Raw genomic sequence first — 24,279 nt, 5'->3', positions numbered from 1 at the left:
GTCCCATGGATGCTAGAATTGCAATTGGACTGGTGGATAGAGAATATGATGGAATATCATTTGTGCTGAGTTTTCCTCCCAGGTAGCTAAACAGCTGTCCCCATCATGGTGTCAGGAATATGTTGTTTGAATATAAGCCCCATGAGCCCTGACCATTGGCCATGCTGGCTGGAGCTGATGCGATGAGTTCTAGTTCTAGTTTGGGAAGGCTGAGCAAGAGATCTGGTACACAGATGTTTATGGTCAATGATGGCCATCTGTGGGCCTCACCCAGTGGTGGTGCCATAAGAATAGTGCATTCAAAACAGTAACTTTCTTAGGATTAGCCAGTGAACTTCACAACTGAGCAGGAATGTAAACTTGCATTTCTCAACTCCACACACAAGTAGGCTCTCAAGCCACATGGTGGTGACCAACTATTCAATAAAAGTGTTCCTGTTGCTACTTGCCAACGAAATGTCATGTCTCCCTTTCATAAACCTGAAAAAATATAACAAATGACACCGTAATTACAATGCAACCCTGAACCCTCAGGAGCAGAGAAAAGGTAATCTTGCACTTTGATGAGTAAATAGCACCAGTATATGAATGCTTAATTGAAATTACCTCCTCATTATATGTAGAAACCTGGCAGCAAAAGCTTGCAAGAGGGTTGGTGGTTTTGTTACATGGCTTCATACTTTCTGATATCTCAGTATTTAGCAATAATCAAAATTAAATATATTTCAACTATCAGTTTGTGGGTTCTTGAAGTCCTAAATGTTAAGTCATGACTTAATCATAATTTAGGGCTGCCATACGTCCAGGTTCTCCCGGACATGTCTGGGAATTGGGCAGGAAATCGGTGTCCAGGCAGATTTTCAGCAAATAAGGAAATTACCTGATGTGGAAGATACCATATTTACTCGAGTCTAATGTGCCATCAAATCTAATGCGCACCTCAATTTTCAGAACCTTGAAACCTAAAAAAGCATTTGCTGGTGTATGTAAATGTGCCATCAAATGTAATGCGCACCTTAATTTTTGCAATGTAATTTGGCCAAAAAAGGTGAGCATTAGATTCAAGTAAATACGGTAGTAATGGGGTTCAAATGTAGGCTTCCTTTGGGCTTAACATGGAAGCTGTAACTGGGACAGAACGCAGTATAATATCCAGGTTGTTAACTGGGTCATCCTGTCAGGCACCCTATAATGCCTCTCCTGAGGGAGGTACTGTGCCTCTCCTTATGCTACTGGGTGCTCTTGAAGGTTTTGCTATTAGTATTTGGAGCCCTGAAGAACTTGGGACCAGGTTACCTAAGGAACTGCCTCACCTCACGTATTCCTGCCTGCCAATGGCGCTCCTCAGATGTGGCACTGTTGAGAGTACCAGACGCCCTAGATGTGCTCTTGGTTTGTACTAAAAATCAGGTTACTAATGTTGCTCTCTGGAATCAATTGTGTGCCAAACCGCAGAACTCCCACCTGGCACATCTAACTACTGAGTGGGAAATCAATGGACACGGCAACTGCCTGGGATTTTGAATGGCCACAACGTCATTGATTTCAGGTGTAGGAAGCCTTGGCATAGGCATTGGGTGTGTATTCCTCTCAGCCCCCCGTGAGGGGACTGAGGCATGACATTCGGGGGGGGGGGGGTAAATCCATCTCAAAACACAGGTTTGAACGGATTGCCCTCAAACGCTGAAGGCCTGCTAGCCCTGTGCAACTGGTTCTTTGGATAGAGACTTCCCTCCCAACCCCTCTAACGGGGTACCCTATTATCACCGCCACAGACAACAAGGGGTGGGTGAGTCACCACTTTACTGCACCCCAATTGGATCCCAGCTGACCAGATGCAGCGCTGAGTGGTTGGCTGGGCTAACTAGATGGTGAGCGGACCCGAGAGAAGCCTCCCTCCCTCAGGTCCACTCACCATGCCCCGCCCCCCTGGGCTGCCACAAATTGGCCCATTTGAATGGACGGGTTTGGCGGGAACTTGTGAGCCTCTGCGGTGGTTGAAGGTGATGGGAAAAACAGCAAAATGGCATGGTGTGTGCAGGTGAGAGTGAAAGTGCCACATCTGGCCTCAACCACCGCTCAACAGGAGGACGGTAAGTGGCCATTAGTAGGCAAAATTATAGGTGCTCTGAATAATGACGGCTAGACCCCAACTAAAGACATTTCTGTTTTAGAAGGCTTTACCTGAGGTGTGACCCACCATACATCTGTAGGACTGGCTTTTTGCTTATAATTATCCTTATCATTATTAAATTTATATACTGCCCTCCGTCTGAGGAGCACAGGGTGGTTAACAGTAGAAAAACACAAAATACATAACATTATAACAAACAAAATGAAACAATCACAGCAATCTTACAGAGTTTTTGCAGTTCACAGTGGACAATACATGATGGACAGATCCTTTTTTCTTCGTCTTCATCTTTTTATTCTTCTATGATTATATTTGTTGTTGTTATTATTACTATTTATTTCATTTGTACCCTGCACCTCCTTCCAAGGAGCCCAAGGGTGGCAAATACCTCTTTAATGAATTGTTTCTCACAGAGAAAGAGACCACGGGCTTCATCATGGTATAAGACATGAACATACCCTCACACCAGTAGTGTATAAAAACCCAAAAAGTTATAAAACGTTGTTACCTGTAAGTTTAATATCTGCTTCTGTTTTTCTATCAAATAGACCAGCTTTTGAATTTAATTTAAAATACACTTCATTTACCTTGTGGCTTCCACCATCAATAGCAGCATAGAGCAAACATTTTTATTAACACACCAGCTAGATATTAAGTTAGCATCCCAATCCTTTTAAACCTTTCTGTTGTGCTAGCCTAATGTGTTTTGGGAAAATGAATCTTTCATACTGCTATTTGTACATTAAATTATGAACTGCGACATTCAACCAGGTAAAGACTTATTGATACCATCACAGGCTAGGATTTGTAAGCACCTATTCAGCACTATGATGTAATATATTCAGATGAATATGTAACTGTGAAATTATGTAATTTACTGTAAAAGCAGAGTATAATGTTTGCTCTTTTGGCTGCTTGCCCCACTGGGTTTCATTCAGATATAAGGATCTTTGTTCGGTGTGAAGACTTTAGAGCTTTCTTCTGAGACTGCTCCAGTTTATAGCCAAGTCTCTCTTTCACTCTGTCATAATTAACTTCACAGCAAAAAGGAAAGTGCGTGTCATATCCAGAAATTAACCAGTGTAAAGTACAATTTTGATACATCTTCTGAGGTGACTTGTGATACAGGGAATATAATTCCAGGAATCACTGGGAAATGTGTTTATTTAATTTTTTCTAATATTTTTTTTTTTAAGTTGCACACATTTTTCCATTGTGGAAGAAAGGTTTACTTGTTTTTTATTTTATTTTAAGTTTAATGGACAAATCCTGAGTTGACCAAAGCTTGAAGCAAAGACAAGAGAAAATGACTGTCACCACACTGTCTGAGCAAGGGCCCCTGAACCTTTGAAAACGTCAGCATAGCCCTGGGCTCTTCACCACATTTTAGATCCCTGCCCCCAGCACTCCAGTGATTGTGTGATGCTGACCCAGCAAGGCAACTAATTTTCTTATTCTAGCACCCAAGTTAAGGGACTGTGTTTCCCTCCAGCTGAATGTATATGTGTGTATGTCATTGGAATGGATAATGTATTTTATTGCCGCTGAGCTTCAGAGTCATAGGTGTAGGTTCTTAAGAATGCAGTTCTTGAATTAGACTTGCAATTATGTGAATTACAAGCAGCTCCCCATTTACGTGTGCTCTAATTGTACACAACCACACACACACATGGTGCCAGGAAGTGGATCCCAGAAATGGAGAGCACCCTGGAGAGTCCTTCTGGCTTGCACGGAGACCCTTTCCAGAGCCCAAAGAGGGTGTCCTCCTCTTCAGGCACCTAACTAGCTGGTGTGCACAGTAGCGGAAATTGCTTCTCCGCATGTCAGCTGACATGCATGGAAGAACTTTCTCCACCCGTCAGCTGTGTAAGAGCCGCACTGTAGGGTATGTGTGTGAGTGTGCATGTGTGTCTTTTCTCAGAGCAATATATTCTGGATTGGTGTCCAAAAAAGTGCCTTCATAGGTGCCACTTTCTGCAGCAAATAATTACTCACGAAAAATGCAAAGCTATTTACACAGTGGCATAGTTCACCTCTTGAATTGACAAGGCCATATTCAGCAAATTTTGAAGCAGTTGTTCTGTGACTACAGTACTATGTGACCTAACAGCCTGGGTCCAGCATACCTTAGTAAAAAGCCTCTCTATGTATAGACCAACCTGTTCCATGATATCTCAAGGAGCACGTGGTAATGTAGGAGTCCATGTGAATGGAGGGTCCATCTGAATAACCACCTTTGGTGTGTATGAGACATGAATGGAAGCCTGTTCACATGCCAAGATTGTACTTAATTGAGTTGATAACAAAATTTCCTTGAACATATCCTGCTTTCTTTTACCTAGGAGATGATGTCTGCTTTACTAGGAATAGTGAAAGCTATTTCATTTTCATTTTCTCTGTCTTATTATGCTGTATTTATGGGCAGTCAGTTCTTCATGCATAGACCTTCCAAGACACAGCATCACTTTCCGGGCATTTCAGAGAAAATGAAGTTATTGGAATTCCTAGCCATGAGTAATAATAAAATGTGTGTGGTTTTGTTTCTTAATTTTAAATAGGGGCTAAGGGGGTAATTCAGGGTTTAAGATGCATGGATAGAATGCGGGTGATGAATATAGACTACATAAATTATGGAGAAAATCTAGAGGCCAATATTTTAAAAGCAGTTTTTGAACATCCTACTGTGCCTTTTTATGTGTTTATTTATTATAGATATTTAGATATTTGCTGTTGCAAGTGTATCTGTATATGTTGAACAAGACACTTTCCCAGCAGCAAAAGCTTCCTTACATAACATTTCCATTATTAATCCAGGAGCTCCTTTTCACTCAGTTAAATGATAGTTCTATACTTGGTCTATAATCCCAATTAGCATGCTAACTGCTGTAACCAGTATACATCAGAATATTTGTACATAAACACTTAACCACAATCATCTTCCATGGGGAAATGACCATTAAAACATAGTTGCTTTTTCTATCTATGTTGCTGTTGAGCACGATTGAAATAGAGAATGGCCTGGAGGCAATTTTGCAGTGAAAAGCAATTATAAAAATATATACTAAATTCTAGGAGCTGCATATAATCCCCAATTAGTCTGCATTTTAATGCCCCAACCTGTCTCCAGTGTTTTACCCCAATGGAACAGATTTCCTGACAAGTCATACAAATTTAGTCCTGCATTTTCTTGTCAAGTCGTAGGTTTTCACTATTATATTAATAACAAAGCAATTTCTGCTTGTGATCAAACCATGATAAAACCATTTGTCAAATCAAATTTCATCCTGAGGGTCCTAAATGAAGGATTTCCCATGCCAGAATTCTGGTTTCATCTTGAAGTCTGATTAAGAAGAAACATTGAAGTAGATTTTAGCCTATAAAAATGTATCCCACAAAAAGGTTGTTAGTTTTTAAGGTGTCACAAGACTCATTGAAAAGTTTCAAACAACTTATATCAAATAAAGCAATATTCAAGAATCCATTAGTATCTGAAGAAGTGTGCACGCACACGAAAGCTCATACCGATAACAAACTTAGTTGGTCTCTAAGGTGCTATTAGAATCTAATAGTAAACAGTAAAATTAAACATCAGCAAATAATAATTAAGCAGTTTACACTTATCAGTTACAATAAGGAATTACTAATCTATAATCTAAAAATAACAACAAATCACAATGCATAAAATACCACAAAACGTACAAAACCATGTAAAACGATCAAATTGAGAAACAAGGACACACAACTTATAAAATTATTTTTTTAAAAAAATATATCCCTGAACTCTTCCCTTCCCAGCTGATTCTGCTGTCTTCAAATTCATGCTTTGGGAAAGGCTCCCATGGTTGGAGTTGGGGCAAGGCGAGTGGACAAGCCATTGCCTGATGACCATCAGAAAGTCTCTCTCCCCTCATCAATGTCTGCCTTACTGGCCAAAATGCATAATTCCTCCACATTTTTGTCCTGACCCAAAAAACCCCAACAACAATGTAGAGACTGCTACACTATTGTACTTTTATGGAAATACATATATTGGCGTGGCAAAAGCTGTCTTAAAACTTTGGAAATGAAAAGAACCTGTCCCAAACCACAGAATGAATCACAGGTAGATTAGAAAGAAAAGACAGAAATACAATTCCATCTATTTGTTAACCTAGATAAAGCCTGATCTTACATAAATCAGTTTTATTGGATCAAAAAATATTTATTTTGAAAAAAGATAATATTGGTGCAGTATCATAGTAAGCTTGGACCATAACTGGTTAGATGAAAGTAATGGTTTGCTGCCAGGGCCAGGCACAATTTATGCAGTTGGCACTGGTCCTACTCCTCCACTTCTCTTCTATAAGCAGTTTCGTGACAATCTTTCAATTTTATGCTTGTGTAGCTTATATTAAAGAAAGGGGTTGCAATTAATTATTTACCTTGCAGTGGCAATGTTATATTGTGTTCAGCCTATTTTGCAGATTATTCAGACCCTTACTTCTGCTTTGAAGAAACTGCTTTATTTTGAAGAGAATTCTGCACTCAAGCAGCAGTCCTACAAACACTGAAGATCCACTGAACAAAGTGAAACTTATTTATGAGTAAACTTGAAAGGGTTCATACTGTTAGCATCAAACTATCCAGAATATTGTGCCTTTTATTTCTAGAGAAAATTATTTTCTACAAGTAGCTCTTGCAGCAAAAGGAGTGTATCCTTCCTCCTAAAAAGAACTGCTCCTGTTCAGGGTTCCAGTTTGCCATTCCTTCCTTGCAGAACATTTAAGCCTTACAGAGCTACAATTCCCAGCACTCTTGAAAATCCACAGATCCCCCATGACTCTTCCCATTGCACCCATCTTTTCCAGTCCCAGGGCTTAAGCCCTTGTTGGACTGGTTTTTGTTTTGCATTGCTCCACTGTTTTTTAAACATTCTTTGTACTTCTGTAAACCCCAGCGTTTTCTCAAGCATGCTGATACTTTCCTCTTGTTTCTCATGACCCCGTTCTGGCTTCAGTCCTGGTGGCACAAGTCTTGGGAATAATACAGAGGATTTTGGTGTGTTTCTTAACTCATACCAAAGATCATTGATTGATTGATTGATTGATTGATAGAATAGAATAGAAATACTACACACACACACACACACACACACACACACACACTTACACTTATTTGGAATCAGAAAATATCCTGTAATCTCCTGGCAGTTTTTCTGGAAATTACAATTTTCAGTTTCTAATTTTACTGAGTCCTGGTAGAAAAGTGAACCTTCTAAGGAAGGAATTTTCAAAGAATACCAACTTGCTTTTTAATGAAATGGTGCCTAAGTCTTGAGTTTGCTATAAAAGATGGGATAATACAGAGGATTTGGGCGTGTTTTTTAACTCATCCCACAGCTGATAGATTAGATAGATAGATAAATAGATAGATAGGTGATAGATAGATAGAAGATAGATTAGATAGATAGATAGATAGATAGATAGACAGACATACTTACTACATTATAAATTACTTATTTGGAATCAGAAAGTATTTATCCCATAATCTACTGGCAGTTTTTCTGGAAATTACAATTTTCAGTTTCTGATGTTACTGAGTCCTGGTAGAAACAGTGAACCTTCTAAGGAAGGGATTTTCAAAGAATACTAATGGTGCAAACTTTTGAAAGAAGTTTATTTATTTGTTTAAAAAAAAGTATACATCACTTGACTGTGGCTGGGGGAACCCAGCCAAATGGGCAAGGTATTATTAGCATCATCATCATCATCATCATCATCATCATCACTTGTTTCTTGTAGTGTTCAGAGCCAGTCAATATTGAATAAAAGAATCTAGGAAATAAATGATACGATTGGAAATAATGTTTTTCAACTGATTTCATTATTGTGCACACTATGGATTTTTAGAAGGTCACAGTTGAGGTGGTTTTAATTAACCATATGGTTTGAAATTGACAGATGTGGGTTGTGGATTTGTCGGAGGAAATAAAACTTGATTCCCAGAATTAACCAGATGTTCTATGCAGTAATACAGTGACCTTGTTGATTAAGCAACATCTATGTAATGCACACAAAGAAGAAACTGGAAAATTTCTTTGATATATCCTGTCTGCTTCCCACAACAAATTTACAAGTATCATTCACTGAAATATGAGGTAGAAGATGACAGATGTGGAACTGTGACTAATAAACAACTTGTATTCCTCTAATAAGATTTCAGCGCTGACTTAATATCGCTTGGATTCTATTGAGCATCTCTAGTGCAGCTAAATGTAGTTAAATATTTGTACCATACAGTAGAGCAATAGTTCTTTATAACTGGAAATGTCTGAAGCACAAGATTGCTGGTTTTATGATATATCAAGGAGTTGTGATCACATTTGTTACTGTATTAGACCATCAGCCTAGGGATTACATTGCTTCTAACATCATCTCATGAGTCACAAAATGTATTAAGACTATTCTATTCAGACTGAAATGACATGGACATAAATGAAAATGTAACCCCAAGAGGAAAAATAAAAAGATTAGTTTGTGAGAACATTTACACCCCATCTTTCAGTTCTACAATAGAACCTCCCACAAACATCTTATGATCTAAGCAAAAAACCAAAACCAAAATACATACCATAGTTATAAACAGAAACAGTAACACAGAGAGAGATTAAAAGGCTATAGATGTTTCTTGTACAAGGTGTTGAATTGTGTGGTTGCTGACTAACTCCAGATGAAACTAATACCTATATTTGTGCAGTTTGAAATCTCACTCATATTGGGAACTGAATCTACCTTGGTTGCTGTAATCGATGACCTCTACCCAGAGAAGCTGGGTGAAAGCAGCTGAATCGATTCTGCTGGACTTCTTGGTGGTATTTAATACCATCAGCCATGCTACTCTTCTGGATAGGCCCTCTGGGATGGAGAATGGAATCACCATTTTTCCTTAGTTCCATTCCTACCAGGAAAGCCAATTCTACAAAGTAGTATTAATGGGCTTTACTTTTCTCCCATGGCATTTATGTTAGGGGATGCCCTCAGGGATCCATTCTACCCCGCTTAGGTTTTCAGCATATTTATTTGAAGCCAGTGGATGAAGTCATCAGAAGATTTGGAACTGGTTGTCACTCATATGCTGATGATAGTTGACGTTGGAGAGATCACTTTCAGGATAGTGGCATCCACAGTAGGATCAGCCTTGCATTAAGATCAGCTTTGTGTCAAGGGTAGGTTAGAGCAACACTCCTATAATTTTGGCATATGCTGAGCTGTAAAACAGAAGAGGTGTGGGGTGCGTATGAGCTGTTCTTAATATATCATGTAGTATTGTCTGTGGGTTTTCTTTTGTTCATTAGCGGTAGCAACTAATTCATAACCCTTACAGTGCGACAATCCATAACATCCTGTTAATTCTCTATTAAGATGGAAGAGGAATTGTAAATGTGGTATTTTCAGTCTCTGTGAAGCATGTAATTCCAGCTTGGATTTTACTTTTTTTTTTTTTTTTTTGGTTAAGACTGATTCTCTATAAGGCTTTAAGAATACATTTATGCTAATTAATGCTGTATTTTCATCTCATCCCCTAACAAACATAACTATGGCACTGGAAAAGTATAATGGCAATATAATTAAAATTTCTTCTAAGAAAACATTGTAATAGACATCCTGCCATGCTTATGCTATTTTAATTGGATGTTTAGCTCTAGGGATGTTCATAATTTATCATAAAACTTTAATGTTAATAAAATCAGCTGGGAGGAAGCTGTACTTAATCTCCTTGATTACACCATAAGGGCTAAAATCTTAATTTGATTTTTTTATGTGCTAACAATGGAAGAAAGAGAAGGCATGATGTTCGGTTCCTCATTTGTGAACTGGCTGCTCCTCTGTGTCTGAACATGTGTCTGTATGCAAGAAAAATAATTCTGAGCTAAGATAAATCTTGTTATAGAAGCCATGCTATATGTTAAACAGTTTTGGTTTGTAGTCCTGGGTGAGTTTCCCAAAGAAAGTTTGATATCATTGACAGTGTTCTAACAACTTTTAGCATGGTTCCAGTTTCCCTTTCATTCCCCTGCTGTTATTGTTGAAGTCACTCCAGTCCCCTCTTCCCATGGGTTTTTAATCTAGTCCACTTAATCAGTTTTGAAGAAGCATTTGCACATGTTTCATCTGTCGTGTAATGACACCTAACATAGAGTTAAAGTCGTAGTGGTAATTTAAAGAAGGTAAATTTCCAGGCGGGCGCTGGGTAATATATTTTTTTTCTGAAAAGAGGGTGGTAGTCCAAATATGTTTGGGAACCTCTGATCTAGTTCAACTCCCTGCAATGTATGAATTTTGCCCACAGCTGTCCCTGGGTGAGCAGGCTTGAACCACCCACCTTCTGGTTAACACTGTTGCATTGACTTGTGTGTGTGAGAGAGTGTGCACGGGCACACACACAACCCTTCAACAGGCAAGTGCATGCAGTACACAGCTACCCAAATTAGTGAACAATGCATGTCTCTGTGTAAGCTGGGACCCTTTGGCCTTTGGTGGCTAAGATGGAGCCACCAGAATGGAGTCTATATTTTGCCATTCGGTTAACATTATCTAGAGAAGTTTACAATATAAGAGCAAAAACAACCCTAAAATAATATTCAAAATATTATTTGTCGTAAAACTCAGTAGATGTATAAAAAGCCTGGGAAAGCAAAAGGTCTGCCTGGAATTGAAAAGCTAGCAAAATGGGTTGCCAGGCAAGCCTTCGGGGGGGGGGGGGCACGGAATCCATTGGTGAATGTCATCTGTTCAGCTGCCTCCCATCCTCCTCAGATTGAGGGGGTCATCTAAAGATACGATCAGTCATAGACACAGAAAATCCTTCAAGCACCCAGATCTTACATAAACTATGTAGGGCCTTAAAGCTAAGCCTCAAACCCTTGCATTTATCCATTAAGCATACAGCTGGGTAATTGGTAGCCAGTACAGTTCTTTCAGGGACGCGGGTGGCACTGTGGGTTAAACCACAGAGCCTAGGACTTGCCGATCAGAAGGTTGGTGGTTCAAATCCCCGCGATAGGGTGAGCTCCCATTGCTCGGTCCATGCTCCTGCCAACCTAGCAGTTTGAAAGCACGTCAAAATGCAAGTAGATAAATAGGAACCGCTCCGGCAGGAAGGTAAACGGTGTTTCCGTGTGCTGCTCTGGTTCTCCAGCAGTGGCTTAGTCATGCTGGCCACATGACCCGGAAGCTGTATACTGGGTCCCTTGGCCAATAAAGCGAGATGAGCGCTGCAACCCCACAGTCGGTCACGACTGGACCTAATGGTCAGGGGTCCCTTTACCTTACAGTTCTTTCAGCAGTGGTGTAACATGGTAGCGATCAGCTCCTCCAGTGAGTAAGTTGAAAATTTTGCACTTGCTGAAACTTCCTGGCCAGTCTAATGGACATCTCCACAATAGAGCTCATTGAATTTTACTTAGAAATGTATCAGGAGCTGTTGGAACTGTTAAGCACCGACAAGAGGTATTCACAACAACCAGTTTGAGTTAGTGTCTGTGTTGTACCAGATGCAGTTTTTGAACAGTCTTGAAAGGTAGTCCAGTGTACAACACTTTGCAGTAGTCCACCTTAGAAGTTACCAGAGTCTGGGTAACAGGAGTGCTGAGTCAAATAAGATATTGTGGGTGCCCAGGTAAGCCCCATACCACATAATTGATCACATGATGCAGTGCACACACACCATTGAATGGCAATGGCCACCAACTTTGTGGGGAGCCAGCCTCCTCAAATATTTTATTGTGGGGGCAGAAGCCCCCACAGCCCCTAGGAGTTGGCTCCTATGCTGGGTAACTGTGGCCAGGTTATCTCTGTCTCCAAAGAAGAGCTTCTTTTTCTATTTAGTCCAGAAAGTCAATTTACACCTCCTTGGTCTCAGTGGTGCCCTTGTAGAACTCAACAGGGAGGAGGATGGGGACAATGACTAGAATGAGTCATTGGGTCTGGTGCAATCTAGTGTTGGCTTTTCTGTCTTCTGCCCGACCAGACCCAATGGGTGCCAGCCCCCATTGAAAAATGCATAAATCAAGACAGCTTATAAAGCCTTGATGCAGGACTTCAGAGCAGTTGCTGCTCTTAGAAAGCTCCAAAGTGCCCTTCCCTTGCTTCAGGGACAACCCAGTTCGCTTTGGAGGAGGTCCAAATACCAAACTGAAGTGGAGCTTCACTTTAGCATTCGGGCTTTGTCTGAAGCAGATACATATTGCCAATACGTAATTGTACAAGTTAGCAATATGCATTCAGGAATATTATATAGCTAGAAACCATAAACCGCAGCAGCCTACAAAGAGTGTGTGTCTTCTGAGTTGTCTGTGCAGTTTCTGCCATTGCTGTTCCAGCTGCAAACCACAGACTGCTTTTTAAATCTAATACTTAAACAGTGGTTTGGATTTGCTAAACTTCAGCATCAAACACTGGGGGGAAACTAGGTTATTTGACTTAATGATTAACATATTTTATACAAGGGAACTGGCTTTTAGTTTGATTCTCAGTTTTTATTTTGTTTTTATATACTGGTAATGAATTCTGCAGAAAATGTTTATTAGATTATGGACTACACCATCTCTGACCTGTTGTAGATAATTAAACTTCTATGGGGGACAAAGAATGGATTGTGCATTGTGACCTTAAAATTAAAATATCCTGCTCCATTTACAATGGAATCCTCTACTGGACTCAGAAGTCATATACTTTCAGGATAAATACTATGAATCATTGCTAATTACAGATAATCACATAAATTGTTATGTATTACTAGAATGAAATATGTGACTTAAACTGAAGTAAAAGGGTCACTACAAGTCAAAAGCAGAAAATTTTGCACTCTGTAGGAGCCTTCTACATTGCCTTTGATTGTATTCCATTTTTTGACTTAAATCAATAGGCCAGAATTGGATTTGTAGTGGTGCAGTATTGCCTAAGGGCCCAGCATCATTGTGTATTCTGTGCTTCAACAAAGTTTCTAATGGTTTAAAAGGAGGACGGAGACTTATAAAATCCATTGTACCAGCCCTCTGCATGTTTGCATAAATGTTTTTGAAATGTCCTCTTTTTAATAATGCTTTCAAAACGTTGTGTTTTTTTTTTCTTACGGGGCTCTGTTTTGTAATAATGTTTTCTCCCAAAGCTAAAAGGATTTCCCATTTGAGAAAATGGGAATATAATCCATAGAAATACTGAGTTGCTTTAACTGTAGTCTGAAAGCCGGGAAGTGTAATCAAAACAGAGAAAAAACAGCTGTCATTCCCTTTATTTCTGATGTTCAGTCTCGAGTGCTGATACTTATGTAGACAAAAGGACATCACACAAATGGGGTGGTGGCGGTGCTGTTGGCAAGTTCAGAAGAACTCAGAACTTTTCAGAAGTACATTTTTTTAAAAAACACACCAAAGGGGTAAAACCATATCCAAAATAATCTGCACTTGCTTGTACTTGCATGTGTGAAGGGAGAGAGAAAACATTAAGGAGAGAGAAAACATTAAGGAGGTGATACTTTGAAGATGTGGATCTCTGCTTTCAAGGCAAATAAATTTCCTAGAACTGTACATTCTCACCTAAGAAGGGAGAGCATTGAAGATGCTATATAATCATAGTTGGAAGAGACCATGAGGATCATCTAGTCCAACTCGCTGCAATGCAGGTATATTTTGCCCAATGTGGAACTCGAACCCACCTCTCTGAGATGAAGAGTCTCATGCTCTATCGACTGAGCCACTCTCCTTCCTGATATGCACACACAACTTTGCATATACATGCTCCACATTTTTTGGTGGGGTTCAACTTATTCATATTAATTCATCAAGAACTGCACAATTGTATAAATAGTAGGAATGATCCAAAAGCGAGTATTGATGATGATAATGATGATGAATGCCCATGCTTTTTGTAGTGTATGTAGCAGAGCTGGAAAAGCCTGAGCAGTCTTGGGACAGGGTGGGTCTTAAGAGATGCAGTTTAACTCTGCCTCTCTCTGCAAGTGATTTAACATTAATCACCTCAGGAAAGCTATTGTTTGCACTAGAAGAGAAGCCTCCTTTGGCACCAATGGGAGCTTCCTTTGAAATGCAAACAATAGCTTCAGAGAGGTGATTTTTTTTTCAGGACCATGGAAGGGAGAGAGCCAGCAGGCTAACTCAAACCTTCTATGGTGCCAAGGGTCCACAGAGCTGCTATTTACGTAACAAAAAGCATGCACATGAATTTCATTAACACAATTAATACCATGTTTAGTTTTGCCTTCCTTAGCTTCCTTCTGGATTGCACTGTTTCTTCTGGCATATCTGGTTAGCTTCTCCCTGCAAGGCTGCTATACTATGTGAGTCTTTTTACTCACTAAAAAACAGAAAGTGCAACAGTGTGAAATGCCATACTTGAAAAAGTATTGTGAACTTTTCCCAGAAAGTGACAACATCATTTTTGCAGTTGAATAGATAATGCTAGATGGTGTGGTCCTACTGAATCAGCAGCTAATAAATATTTATTGTTGTAATAAACAAGCAGCCACAACCTCTGTAGTGGCTGTTCTCTGCTTACTGGATATGCAGACTACTATAGGAAAGAATGTCTAATTATTATGTATAAGGAAACAAAGGTATTTCTGAAATGGAGGCCAAATATTATTGGGCCATGACTGGCCATAATTCAGAACAAGTTGATTCTTACAAGTACCTTGGGATCTGATTTCATGACTCTACCAATTGCATTGTTCCAGGCAAGCTAGGAAAGGCCATAGTGGTTCACTCAGTGCAGCTAGAGCATTGCTTAATTTTTTTTCTGCGCTAAAGGAGGTGCAATTGCTCTAGCAGCCGTAGGGTATGCACGGCAAAAGTTGTGAACCAGATTTTATATGGAGCCTCCGTCTGGTTCCTGGGACTTAAATTTTCTTTGCTCTTCTTTGAGCTATAATTGTTGTTTTGCTGTTGTTTAGTCGTCTTAGTCGTGTTCGACCTCATGAACCAGAGCATGCCTTGGAAACTCTCACTTTCTTCTCAAAGCTTCTCGTTTTTTTATGTCCATGGAGTTTCCTTGACAAAATACTGGAGTGGTTTGCCAGTTCCTTCTCCAGGTGGATCACATTTAGTCTAAACTCTCAGCTATGACCTGTCTGTCTTGGGTGGGCCTGAACAGCATAGCTCATAGCTTCTTGGAGTTATTCAAGCCCTTTTGCCACAACAAGGCAGTGATTCATGAAGGGGTTGAGCTATAATAGTTACACCTAAATATGTTGCTAGCACTGCTCTTAATTTCGAAGTGGATTCAGTGCATTCAGTAGCTTAGCATAAATATCCTCCATTCATTATGGTCTCTGAATCTGTTCCTCTGCCTCTCCTCTGCCTCTGGCATTGTTGCTTGAGTCTTTTGTATTCACATGGAGAACAGAGTTGCGTGTCAAGGTCCCCAGGGCCACCCCAATAACTCACACATCACACAGAATTTTTTGTTTAAGATTTTTGGCATAATTTTGGCCACAACTTTATTAAAATACAAATTTGAGAGTGGTTGTTTAGGCATTGGTTGCGACTATCTGCCCCCACCATGGGGGACAGACTGACATTCTGCACGATGCGAAAGTCAGAATAGGTGAATACACTTGGGGGTAGCGACGGAGCAGGGAACCTGTCCTCACCCCAAATGCAACCAGGAGCTCATTGCTATGGCCCGAGCCCCCTTGACAGAGTGGACAAGCAATAGTTAGCCCCCAATTCCTTTAACGGAATCCCTTGCAGCAGCAGCATTAGAGGGGCAGGCACAGCCAATCCATGCCCCTCAACCAACCAACCAAACAAACCATAAACCAATGCCTAACCACAACCTTACAAGTTGTGACGATTTGCTACGCAGTAGGCAAAAACCAAATGGGCCCAGCCAATCAGCCAGATGGACAAAATTCCTACCGGGCCCCTGCCCCAAGAGCAGACGACCTCATGACAGGCATAGCGAACAACCCTAATTCGGGGGGGGGGGGGACAGGCAATCCGATGCACTGTCAAAAAGAGGAACATTTTATCTTCCAAGATCATGGACGACAGATTTGCGAAAGTTCCTTCCAAGGACAGATGGTGTTCTTGCATTCATTCAGAGCTTGAAACAGTCTCTCATGTGTTTTTCTATTGTAGATTCTATAAAGGGGTCAGAGGACAATTTATCCCCTTAAGAGGCAGTTTCTTGCTTGATCCTTGGAGATGAGACCCTGTTGAGTAGAAGGGTTCTAATAAATTCATTACTAAACAAGTGGCAATATGTCTGAATGTAATACGTCTTAGACTCACTCTGATTGTTGGCTCCTAACTTGACACGTTTGTTCTTCTGAGTTTTTTTTTAATATACTTTGTACTTCCTTTAAAACTTTGATTAATTGATAACAAGTAGGAACAGAAATGTATAGACGATTACCCAACTGTAGTAGCAATAATAGGTCACTACAAATATGAGACTTGGACGCTTACAAAAATGTACTTGAAATAGTGTTTTCACATTTTAAGATTAGAAGAACCGATTAGCTGGTCCTCCCGTTCCCTCTTCTCTCCTTACCCTTCTCCCCAATATACACATTTGTACTCTAAAATAGAGTAATTTTCCTGTAAAATAGATATAATTTCTATTCCTTACATGAGTGAGTGAAGAGAAATACTGTAGTTGGAAAAAACTTTTTTTTAAAAAAATAAAAATTCACTGGTGAAAAGCAAGCTTGCAGAACAGCGTATTATTTAGGTAAAAATAAGTTAATATAAGTGAGTCATTGTTTTTCCTGATATCTCATAGCTGGAAGAAACACACCTAATAATAGTTATTATTTTTGTTTTCTAGATGCAGCAGTTGTTCCATGAAAACTATGAACACAACCGGAAGGGTTATATACAAGATCTTCACAACAGCAAAATTCACACAGCCATTACACTTCATCCAAATAAAAGGCCAGCCTATCAGTATAGGCTTCACAATTACATATTGGCCCGTAAAATTTCAGAATTGCGTTATCGTACCATCCAGCTTCACCGGGAAAGTGCCCTCATGAGCAAGCTCAGTAACGATGAAATCAACAAAGATGACCAGCTTCTTGGAATGATGCCATCTTTCAACCGCTTTCAGCCACGTGACAGGAATGAAGTCATTGAATGGGAATTTTTGACTGGAAAGCTGCTTTACTCAATGGCTGAGAATCAGCCACCTAGACAGAGTATTAATAGCATCCTGCGGGCAGCATTAGATGATACTGTAATGCAGGTAATGGAAATGATCAATGAGAACTCTAAATCTAGAGGAAGGCTGATTGACTTCAATGAAATACAGTATGGATACCGTAGGGTTGACCCTTTGCATGGTGTGGAATACATTCTGGATTTGCTTCTTTTGTATAAAAGGCACAAAGGAAGAAAAGTCACTGTTCCAGTTCGGCGTCATGCCTACCTTCAACAATTATTTAGTAAACCATTTTTCAAAGAGGAAGAAGAGCTGGATGTAAGAAGCCTGGTAGAAAACGTGAACAGCGACATGCAGTCTTTCTCCTTCCTTTCTAATTCTCTGAACATTTTTTCATCATTCCAAGGCACCAAAGAAATAGGGGGAAGCAGTGACAAGAAGATTCACATTCTTGTCCCTCTCACAGGGAGATACGATATATTCCTAAGATTTATGGAGAATTTTGAAAAGACCTGCCTTATTTCCAAGCAGAACGTAAAGCTGGCAGTCATTCTCTTCAACTCTGATTCTGGTCAGGATTCCAGCAAACACACAGAGCTGATCAATGAATATCAAAAGAAGTATCCTATGGCAGACATGACCGTCATTCCAATGTCGGGAGTTTTCTCTAGAGGTTTGGGTCTTGAAATGGCCGCCTCTAAGTTTGACAATGACACTTTGCTGCTATTTTGTGATGTTGACCTGATATTTACCCCCGATTTTCTCCAGCGGTGTAGAGCTAACACCATTCAAGGACAACAGGTTTATTATCCTATTATTTTCAGTCAGTATGACCCCAAAGTAACACATGGGGGCAACCCTCCAGCGGACAGCAACTTTGTTTTCACAAAGAAAACTGGGTTTTGGAGGGACTATGGGTTTGGGATTACCTGCATTTACAAAAGTGACCTTGTGAATGCTGGTGGATTTGATACCTCTATTCAAGGCTGGGGACTTGAGGATGTAGACCTCTTTACTAAAGTAATAAATTCTGGACTTAAGGCATTTAGGAGCCAAGAAGTGGGAGTTGTACATGTATTTCATCCAGTTCATTGTGATCCCAACCTAGATCCTAAACAATACAAGATGTGTTTGGGGTCCAAAGCAAGTACATTTGCCTCTGCCATGCAACTAGCTGAAATATGGCTAGAAAAACATTTAGGTGTCAGGTATAACCGAACACTCTCCTGACATTCTAACTTGCTCTGCCATCCTAGGGGATTTTACCTCATTCCTTCTTTCTTTTTGTTTATTGCATTCTTACAACTCCATTTTTGTCTTCCAAAGGATATGTTTTTGACCTCAAACGAACAGAGTCTGCTGTCGGGAACATTACAGATTCCTACTGAACTGATTCAGTGTGGTGTCTTTCTACTCCCTTTGATCAATAAACTCAGTAAAATCATGGCAATCAAATAATCCCATGGAGCACATCCGTCACGTGGAGCTGCATCAGAAGAATGTTCTCTTTGGGCTGTAGGATTCCATATCAATCTTCATCATGTCTGTCAAACTTAATGTGATACAAATATTTTCTGGTGAAGATACCACAAAAGTGCTTTATGCTTCCTCTGGGAAAGAGACTCTGCCAAACTTGAGTTTTATAATTTATATGAGAACTAAAAGAAACAGTATTATTCTTCATCTTTATAATTTTTAAAGTAAACAAATAACTGACTGTATCTCTATTTTTTTAAAAAAGAGGAAAAACCACATACAAACTGAGGGTTTTCTTTCCTAGTGCAACTGGTACTGGCTACCAAGAACCTTAAATGTCGTACGCGAATGATCTCCTTATTACCGTCTACTCTGAATGCAATTGGACTGTGTTTTCTCAAGGAAGCATGACTTAGTCAAATATTTACATATGCTGAGAAGGTTTCTGAACCAATGTCCTTCATTTGCTGGCAAGAAGAAATCATGACACAGTGTGGTTATTTATAATAAAAGTACAGACACACCATATTTTTTTGTCAAAGACAAGAATATGTTGCTTTGTCTCTGTTTAGAATGAGCCTCTAATATATAAATAATTTTATATTTTGTTCCTTTCATAAGACTGCACTTGATACAAAGGGAAATAAAAGGGTACTTAATATTGTCTTTTTATAATTGTGCATTAATTCTGAACCAATCCTTGTTAAACTTAAAAGGAAATGTAATTATTTAAGTATGAAATGACTATTGCTGGTCAAAGTTCTTGCCAATATATTTATATTAGTGAAGATTTATAGGAAATGGAATGTGTTAAGACCTCTCTCTGAAGAATACAGAAATGTCAAGGTATATTGGTGGAATGCTGAATGGAAAATCAATTAGATACCAAAATGTTAGGCCTGTTTTTTGTATTAGTATTAGTATTATTATTATTTTGCAAAAGCAAAGGAATAGCCATTTCAAACCATTTCTTGCCCAAATTCTTTTAAACTGCATTTATGACAGAGAGGTAGAATATTTTGTAACAAAACTGTTCTAAGAATCCAGAGGACATATCCAAGAAATGTAAAAAATATATATCAAGATGCATATGTAATATAATGCAAACAACAGGGAATCTGAGCATATAATATTTATGGATGTTTTAAGGAAGCAACTCCCCTTACAATATGAGTTCAAATGTATCATCTGTATCTATTTCGGTTATAATAACCTTTGATCCTATTTCCATAAGTTTCCAATGAATTACAAATCAGCAAATGCCACACTTGAATGGGCTCATAAGGCTTGTAAGGAAATGAAGGGGAATGGGCATTAAAACGTGTATCCTCAAAACTCCTTTTAAAAATGACAAACTCCTACCTAGCAATCATGTATCTAGATCAGGCATAGGCAAACTTGACCCTCCAGATGTTTTAAGACAACAGTTCCCATCATCCCTGACTACTGGTCCTGTTAGCTAGGGATGATGGGAGTTGTCATCCCAAAACATCTGGAGGGCTGAGTTTGCCTATGCCTGATCTAGATACCCTTAAACCAGCATGAATTGTAACTGGAGAGACATCACATAGATGTAAGAACTAGAAAAATATTGTGAATTGATTAGAATATTTAAGTCAGAGCAACATTGTCCCCTGAATATTATCACCAGGTTCCCAAAGCCATTTTCTGCCATATTTTAATCTTCCATTCTTCTCGGTGTTGGGGACCTATGATGCTCTTCTTAAATTATGATTTACTGTCCCTGCCCTTCATCTCTCAGAATCTCCCTGCAGATCTGAACAATCTACATGTTGCTACATGTTGGTCCCTGCATTGCTTGCGCACTTCATCGAAACCAGGTTGGTTCTGTCATGAAATAACTAGCATCTAGGGGTTTGTCCCTGACATTTACACCTCAGCCTGAGGTGTAAAACCTTCTGGCAGATGACACTCTCATAGATTCTTGCATGCATAATAAAAGTTTAGGTTTATCAAAAACTTCACTAATGCAAAAGCTAGATCTGGGTAAGCCAACACATTAGATTGATGTGTCCATCACAGTACTCCCATCGCCTTATATGAAGTCAGATTAGGCACCACTCATTTTTCTGGCATTTAGACAAGATGTTGAAAGGCAGAAGAACTCACAGACTCAGTCCTTTGTCTCTGAACTATGTTGTTCCCCAGTTACTGATCTAAATTCTTCAAATTGAAATGCGTAACCATATGTCAAAGCCAAAACCTTTACTTTCCAGGATCTGCACATTCTTATGTTGTTCTGTTTTAATTTATCCAGCCAAGCCAAGCTTTGTTTGAAACTCCAGATAATTTACAATTTGACTATATATGTGTGTCATTTGACTGTGCACAGTATTTGAAAAACTAAGCTCATTTCTGATGGCAAATAAGTCCTGGCAGTCTGTCTTAATTATTCCTTTATATACCTGCTAAAATATTTGTGCTCACCTTTGGACTAAATTTACATTGTTTGATCAGACTAAATTGCACCATAGAACATTAACTGAACTGGGTGACTGCAGAGGGAGTTCTGTGTATTAAGGACTTGCCGGATCGGGTCCTGTGTTGAAAAAAAAAACTTTAAAATGTTAATTCCTACTATTTAGAGATATTTATTTAGTGTATGACGAATTCATTTGTTTATATGATGGATTTCTTTGTTACAAACTGGATTATAAATGTTTGTTATAAAATATTGCATTGTGTTTGGAGTAACTGTTCTCAGATAAATCGTGGCAGCTATTTTGTGGTAGCAGATACCTTCTATAGATGACATTGACATAATGCTTGTAGTCTACTGGTTGTTTTGCCATGCCCAAGTCCTAGTGGGTGAATAGGAGCTGTGCCCCCAAAATTACAGCTGTTGTCCACTCCAAAGGATCCTGCTGAATTGCAGGTTGATTCCTGATGAGTTACAACCGGAATTAGAAAATACAACACAGCATTATGTTGTGAACATACGTCTCAAAACTACATTATCTTACAGTTCTCCCCCTTTCATCTAGTCTCTTGTTCAAGCATCATTGCTTATGTTTCTAGTGCATCTTTTTGACAGTATAGATAGTAATAGCCAATTTCTCCAGACATCCTGAAGATAAAATGATATATTATCTGTCACACAATTCTCTGTTAATTTAGGGGGGGGATGCGTAATTTGAAGTGCAAATGAAAACTGAGATATTTTTGTCCTCTCAATTCAAAGTAGTTTTCATTGTAGTTTAATTAGCAGTATATCTGGCAGAGAAACTTTGGTGCTAGCTAGTCATGTTGATTTTAGCCATTTTAGCTTTTGGTACAAGTTTTACGAGAGACCTAATGATGGTTCAAAGGTGTTCCCTCCTCTTGAAACAGTTTGGAGTATTGCAACTGAGATCAACAGTCATGTGGGACTTAGGATCCTGTTTTATGTAAAATTCCCAATTGCCAAGGACAAATGACTGCATATAAGAGTAGGATATATTCACTCCCTCCCATGCACACCCACAACTCATTACTTCAAGAGTTGTATTGTAAAATACTATCTGCCCAATTACACATTACCCACCCCCATGAAAGCAGTGAGTAGGTTTTAAGGAGAAAAAAATATTAAACCTGTTCAACACAATGCTTTTATTTATCCTTTCATTTTCCCAGTAACTGTGCACCCCCATCATGTCTACCCTTGGCATATTTCAAGATGGTTAGTCAAAAATGCTACCGACCTAATTAGCCAGCAATCTGATTAAAGCCACCAATCTAATTAAAGATTTCAAAAGAGGGGGAAAGAGGGATCAGTAATACAAGGTGATAGGTGTGCTTTTCAAGGTTTAGTTCTGAGAGATGTGAAAAACCCTCCAGAAAAACCCTACCTTTAAGTTCGCACCCCCATTTTTTTTATTCCTGTTTGGAAGCATTGCTCAGCTGATGCTTTATTGTCATTTCCCCCGTTAACATGGAGTTGTTGATAATGTAATGCATATGATGATTTCACAGAGCTACATATCCAGTTGAAGTTGACTGTATGCTGCCTTCTGCGAAGAAAAATCTATATTTCCCCCACTCTGAAATGCCAAGCCAGCTTTAATTGCACCAAACAACATCTGGGCATAGCTGCACATGGATGCACGTTGAACCCAGCCAGTTCAGACCACCGCTAGTTCAAATGGCCAGTCAAATGATGCTGAAAGGTAAAGGTAAAGGACCACTGACAGTTAAGTCCAGTTGCAGATGACTCTGGGCTCATCTCGCTTTACAGGTCAAGGGAGCCAGCATTTGTCCGCCGACAGTTTTTCCGGGTCATGTAGCCAGCATGACTAAACCGCTTCTGGTGCAATGGAACACCGAAACCAGAGCAACGCATGGAAACACCATTTACCTTCCCACTGGAGTGGTACCTATTTATCTACTTGCACTTTTTTGGTGTGCTTTCGAACTGCTAGGTTGGCAGGAGCAGGGACCGAGCAATGGGAGCAACGGATGCTAAAACCAGCTCTCAAATCTAGTAAACCAAACAGCTAGTTCCAAAAGTGTTTTAAAACCAGAACTGGCCGCCAAATCAAACCAACTGAAATATATAAACATCCTCTTTCTTTCTCTCATTTGTATCCATGGTAGTGCAGTTGATGAGATGATTTTGGAGGAGGAAACTGAACAGCTTTATCTCAGCTTCACTGTGCTCATTCCATCACTTAAGTCTCCTCTACTCCATGTTTATTGTTAATACCTCATTCTTGCCTGCTTTTCCTTTGTCACATGCTTATGATAAAAAAGTACTTGGAAGCAACACTACATGAAGCAGAATATGGATAACAACGCTGGTTTCTCCACTCCTTAGAACACTCCCAAGCCATGCACCTTCCACAGGCCTTGTTACATGTCCTCTTCAACTGGTTTGTTTGTTTGCTGAATTTCTATATCACACTTCACCCAAAGATCACGGCTGAAATGTGTTGTTGAACTATGGTAGATAAAGCCTTTTGCTTGTTTCAGAAATGGAAAGGGGCATGTTTATAGAAACATTTGGATTTTGCATGGCTAGAATGTAGGTATGAATTCCATCATCCATGGTCTCATCCACTTTTGGCTTCTGGCTCCAACCAAGCATTGTCATGTGACCCCCCCCCCAACATTACTTCCAGACTAGAAAAATATTCTGCCCCTGTTCTCTATCGACACCAATGTCCACTCGAGAGAGGGGAGTGCCATATTCCTGAAAGGGTAAACATTCGGAAGGTAAACTACATCTGTCTAAACTTCCCCTAAATGTTGGGGTAATGGAAATTTGCAAGGGGTAGTAGGGGAAGGAGAGTTCTACAACATGTTCATGTACTTCCTGTTTCAAATAGGGTTCCCATCTATTCATTTTGTAAAGACGTAAGACATAGGGTATATTCAGATGTGAGATTATTGCATTAGGGAACCCTCAGTTAAGTTCCACTGCCTGGCTCCCTCAATTTTAGCCAAATCATCTCCCCATAGTCTTCTGAAAGCAGTAGCTAAGTTGAAGCTTTCTTGTGAAATCACACAGTG

General features: G+C 39.5%; 1 protein-coding gene across 2 annotated transcripts in view; it reads left to right on the top strand.

The window, feature by feature from the left end:
• CHSY3 (chondroitin sulfate synthase 3) overlaps positions 1-21,466 on the top strand; it is a 93,578-nt gene extending 72,112 nt beyond the window's left edge. For both annotated transcript variants that reach the window (XM_083702275.1, XM_083702276.1), the window contains one exon: positions 16,963-21,466. In XM_083702275.1, coding sequence (XP_083558401.1) covers positions 16,963-18,525 — 1,563 coding nt within the window. In that variant the 3' untranslated portion in view covers positions 18,526-21,466. The remainder of the gene's footprint in view (positions 1-16,962) is intronic.
• The last annotated feature ends 2,813 nt before the right edge of the window (positions 21,467-24,279 follow it).

Source organism: Podarcis gaigeae, assembly GCF_964106915.1.
Source record: "Podarcis gaigeae genome assembly, chromosome: 11".
Lineage (NCBI taxonomy): Eukaryota > Metazoa > Chordata > Lepidosauria > Squamata > Lacertidae > Podarcis > Podarcis gaigeae.
Note: the sequence above shows the minus strand (reverse complement) of the source record. Positions and strands in the feature narration are given on the sequence as shown.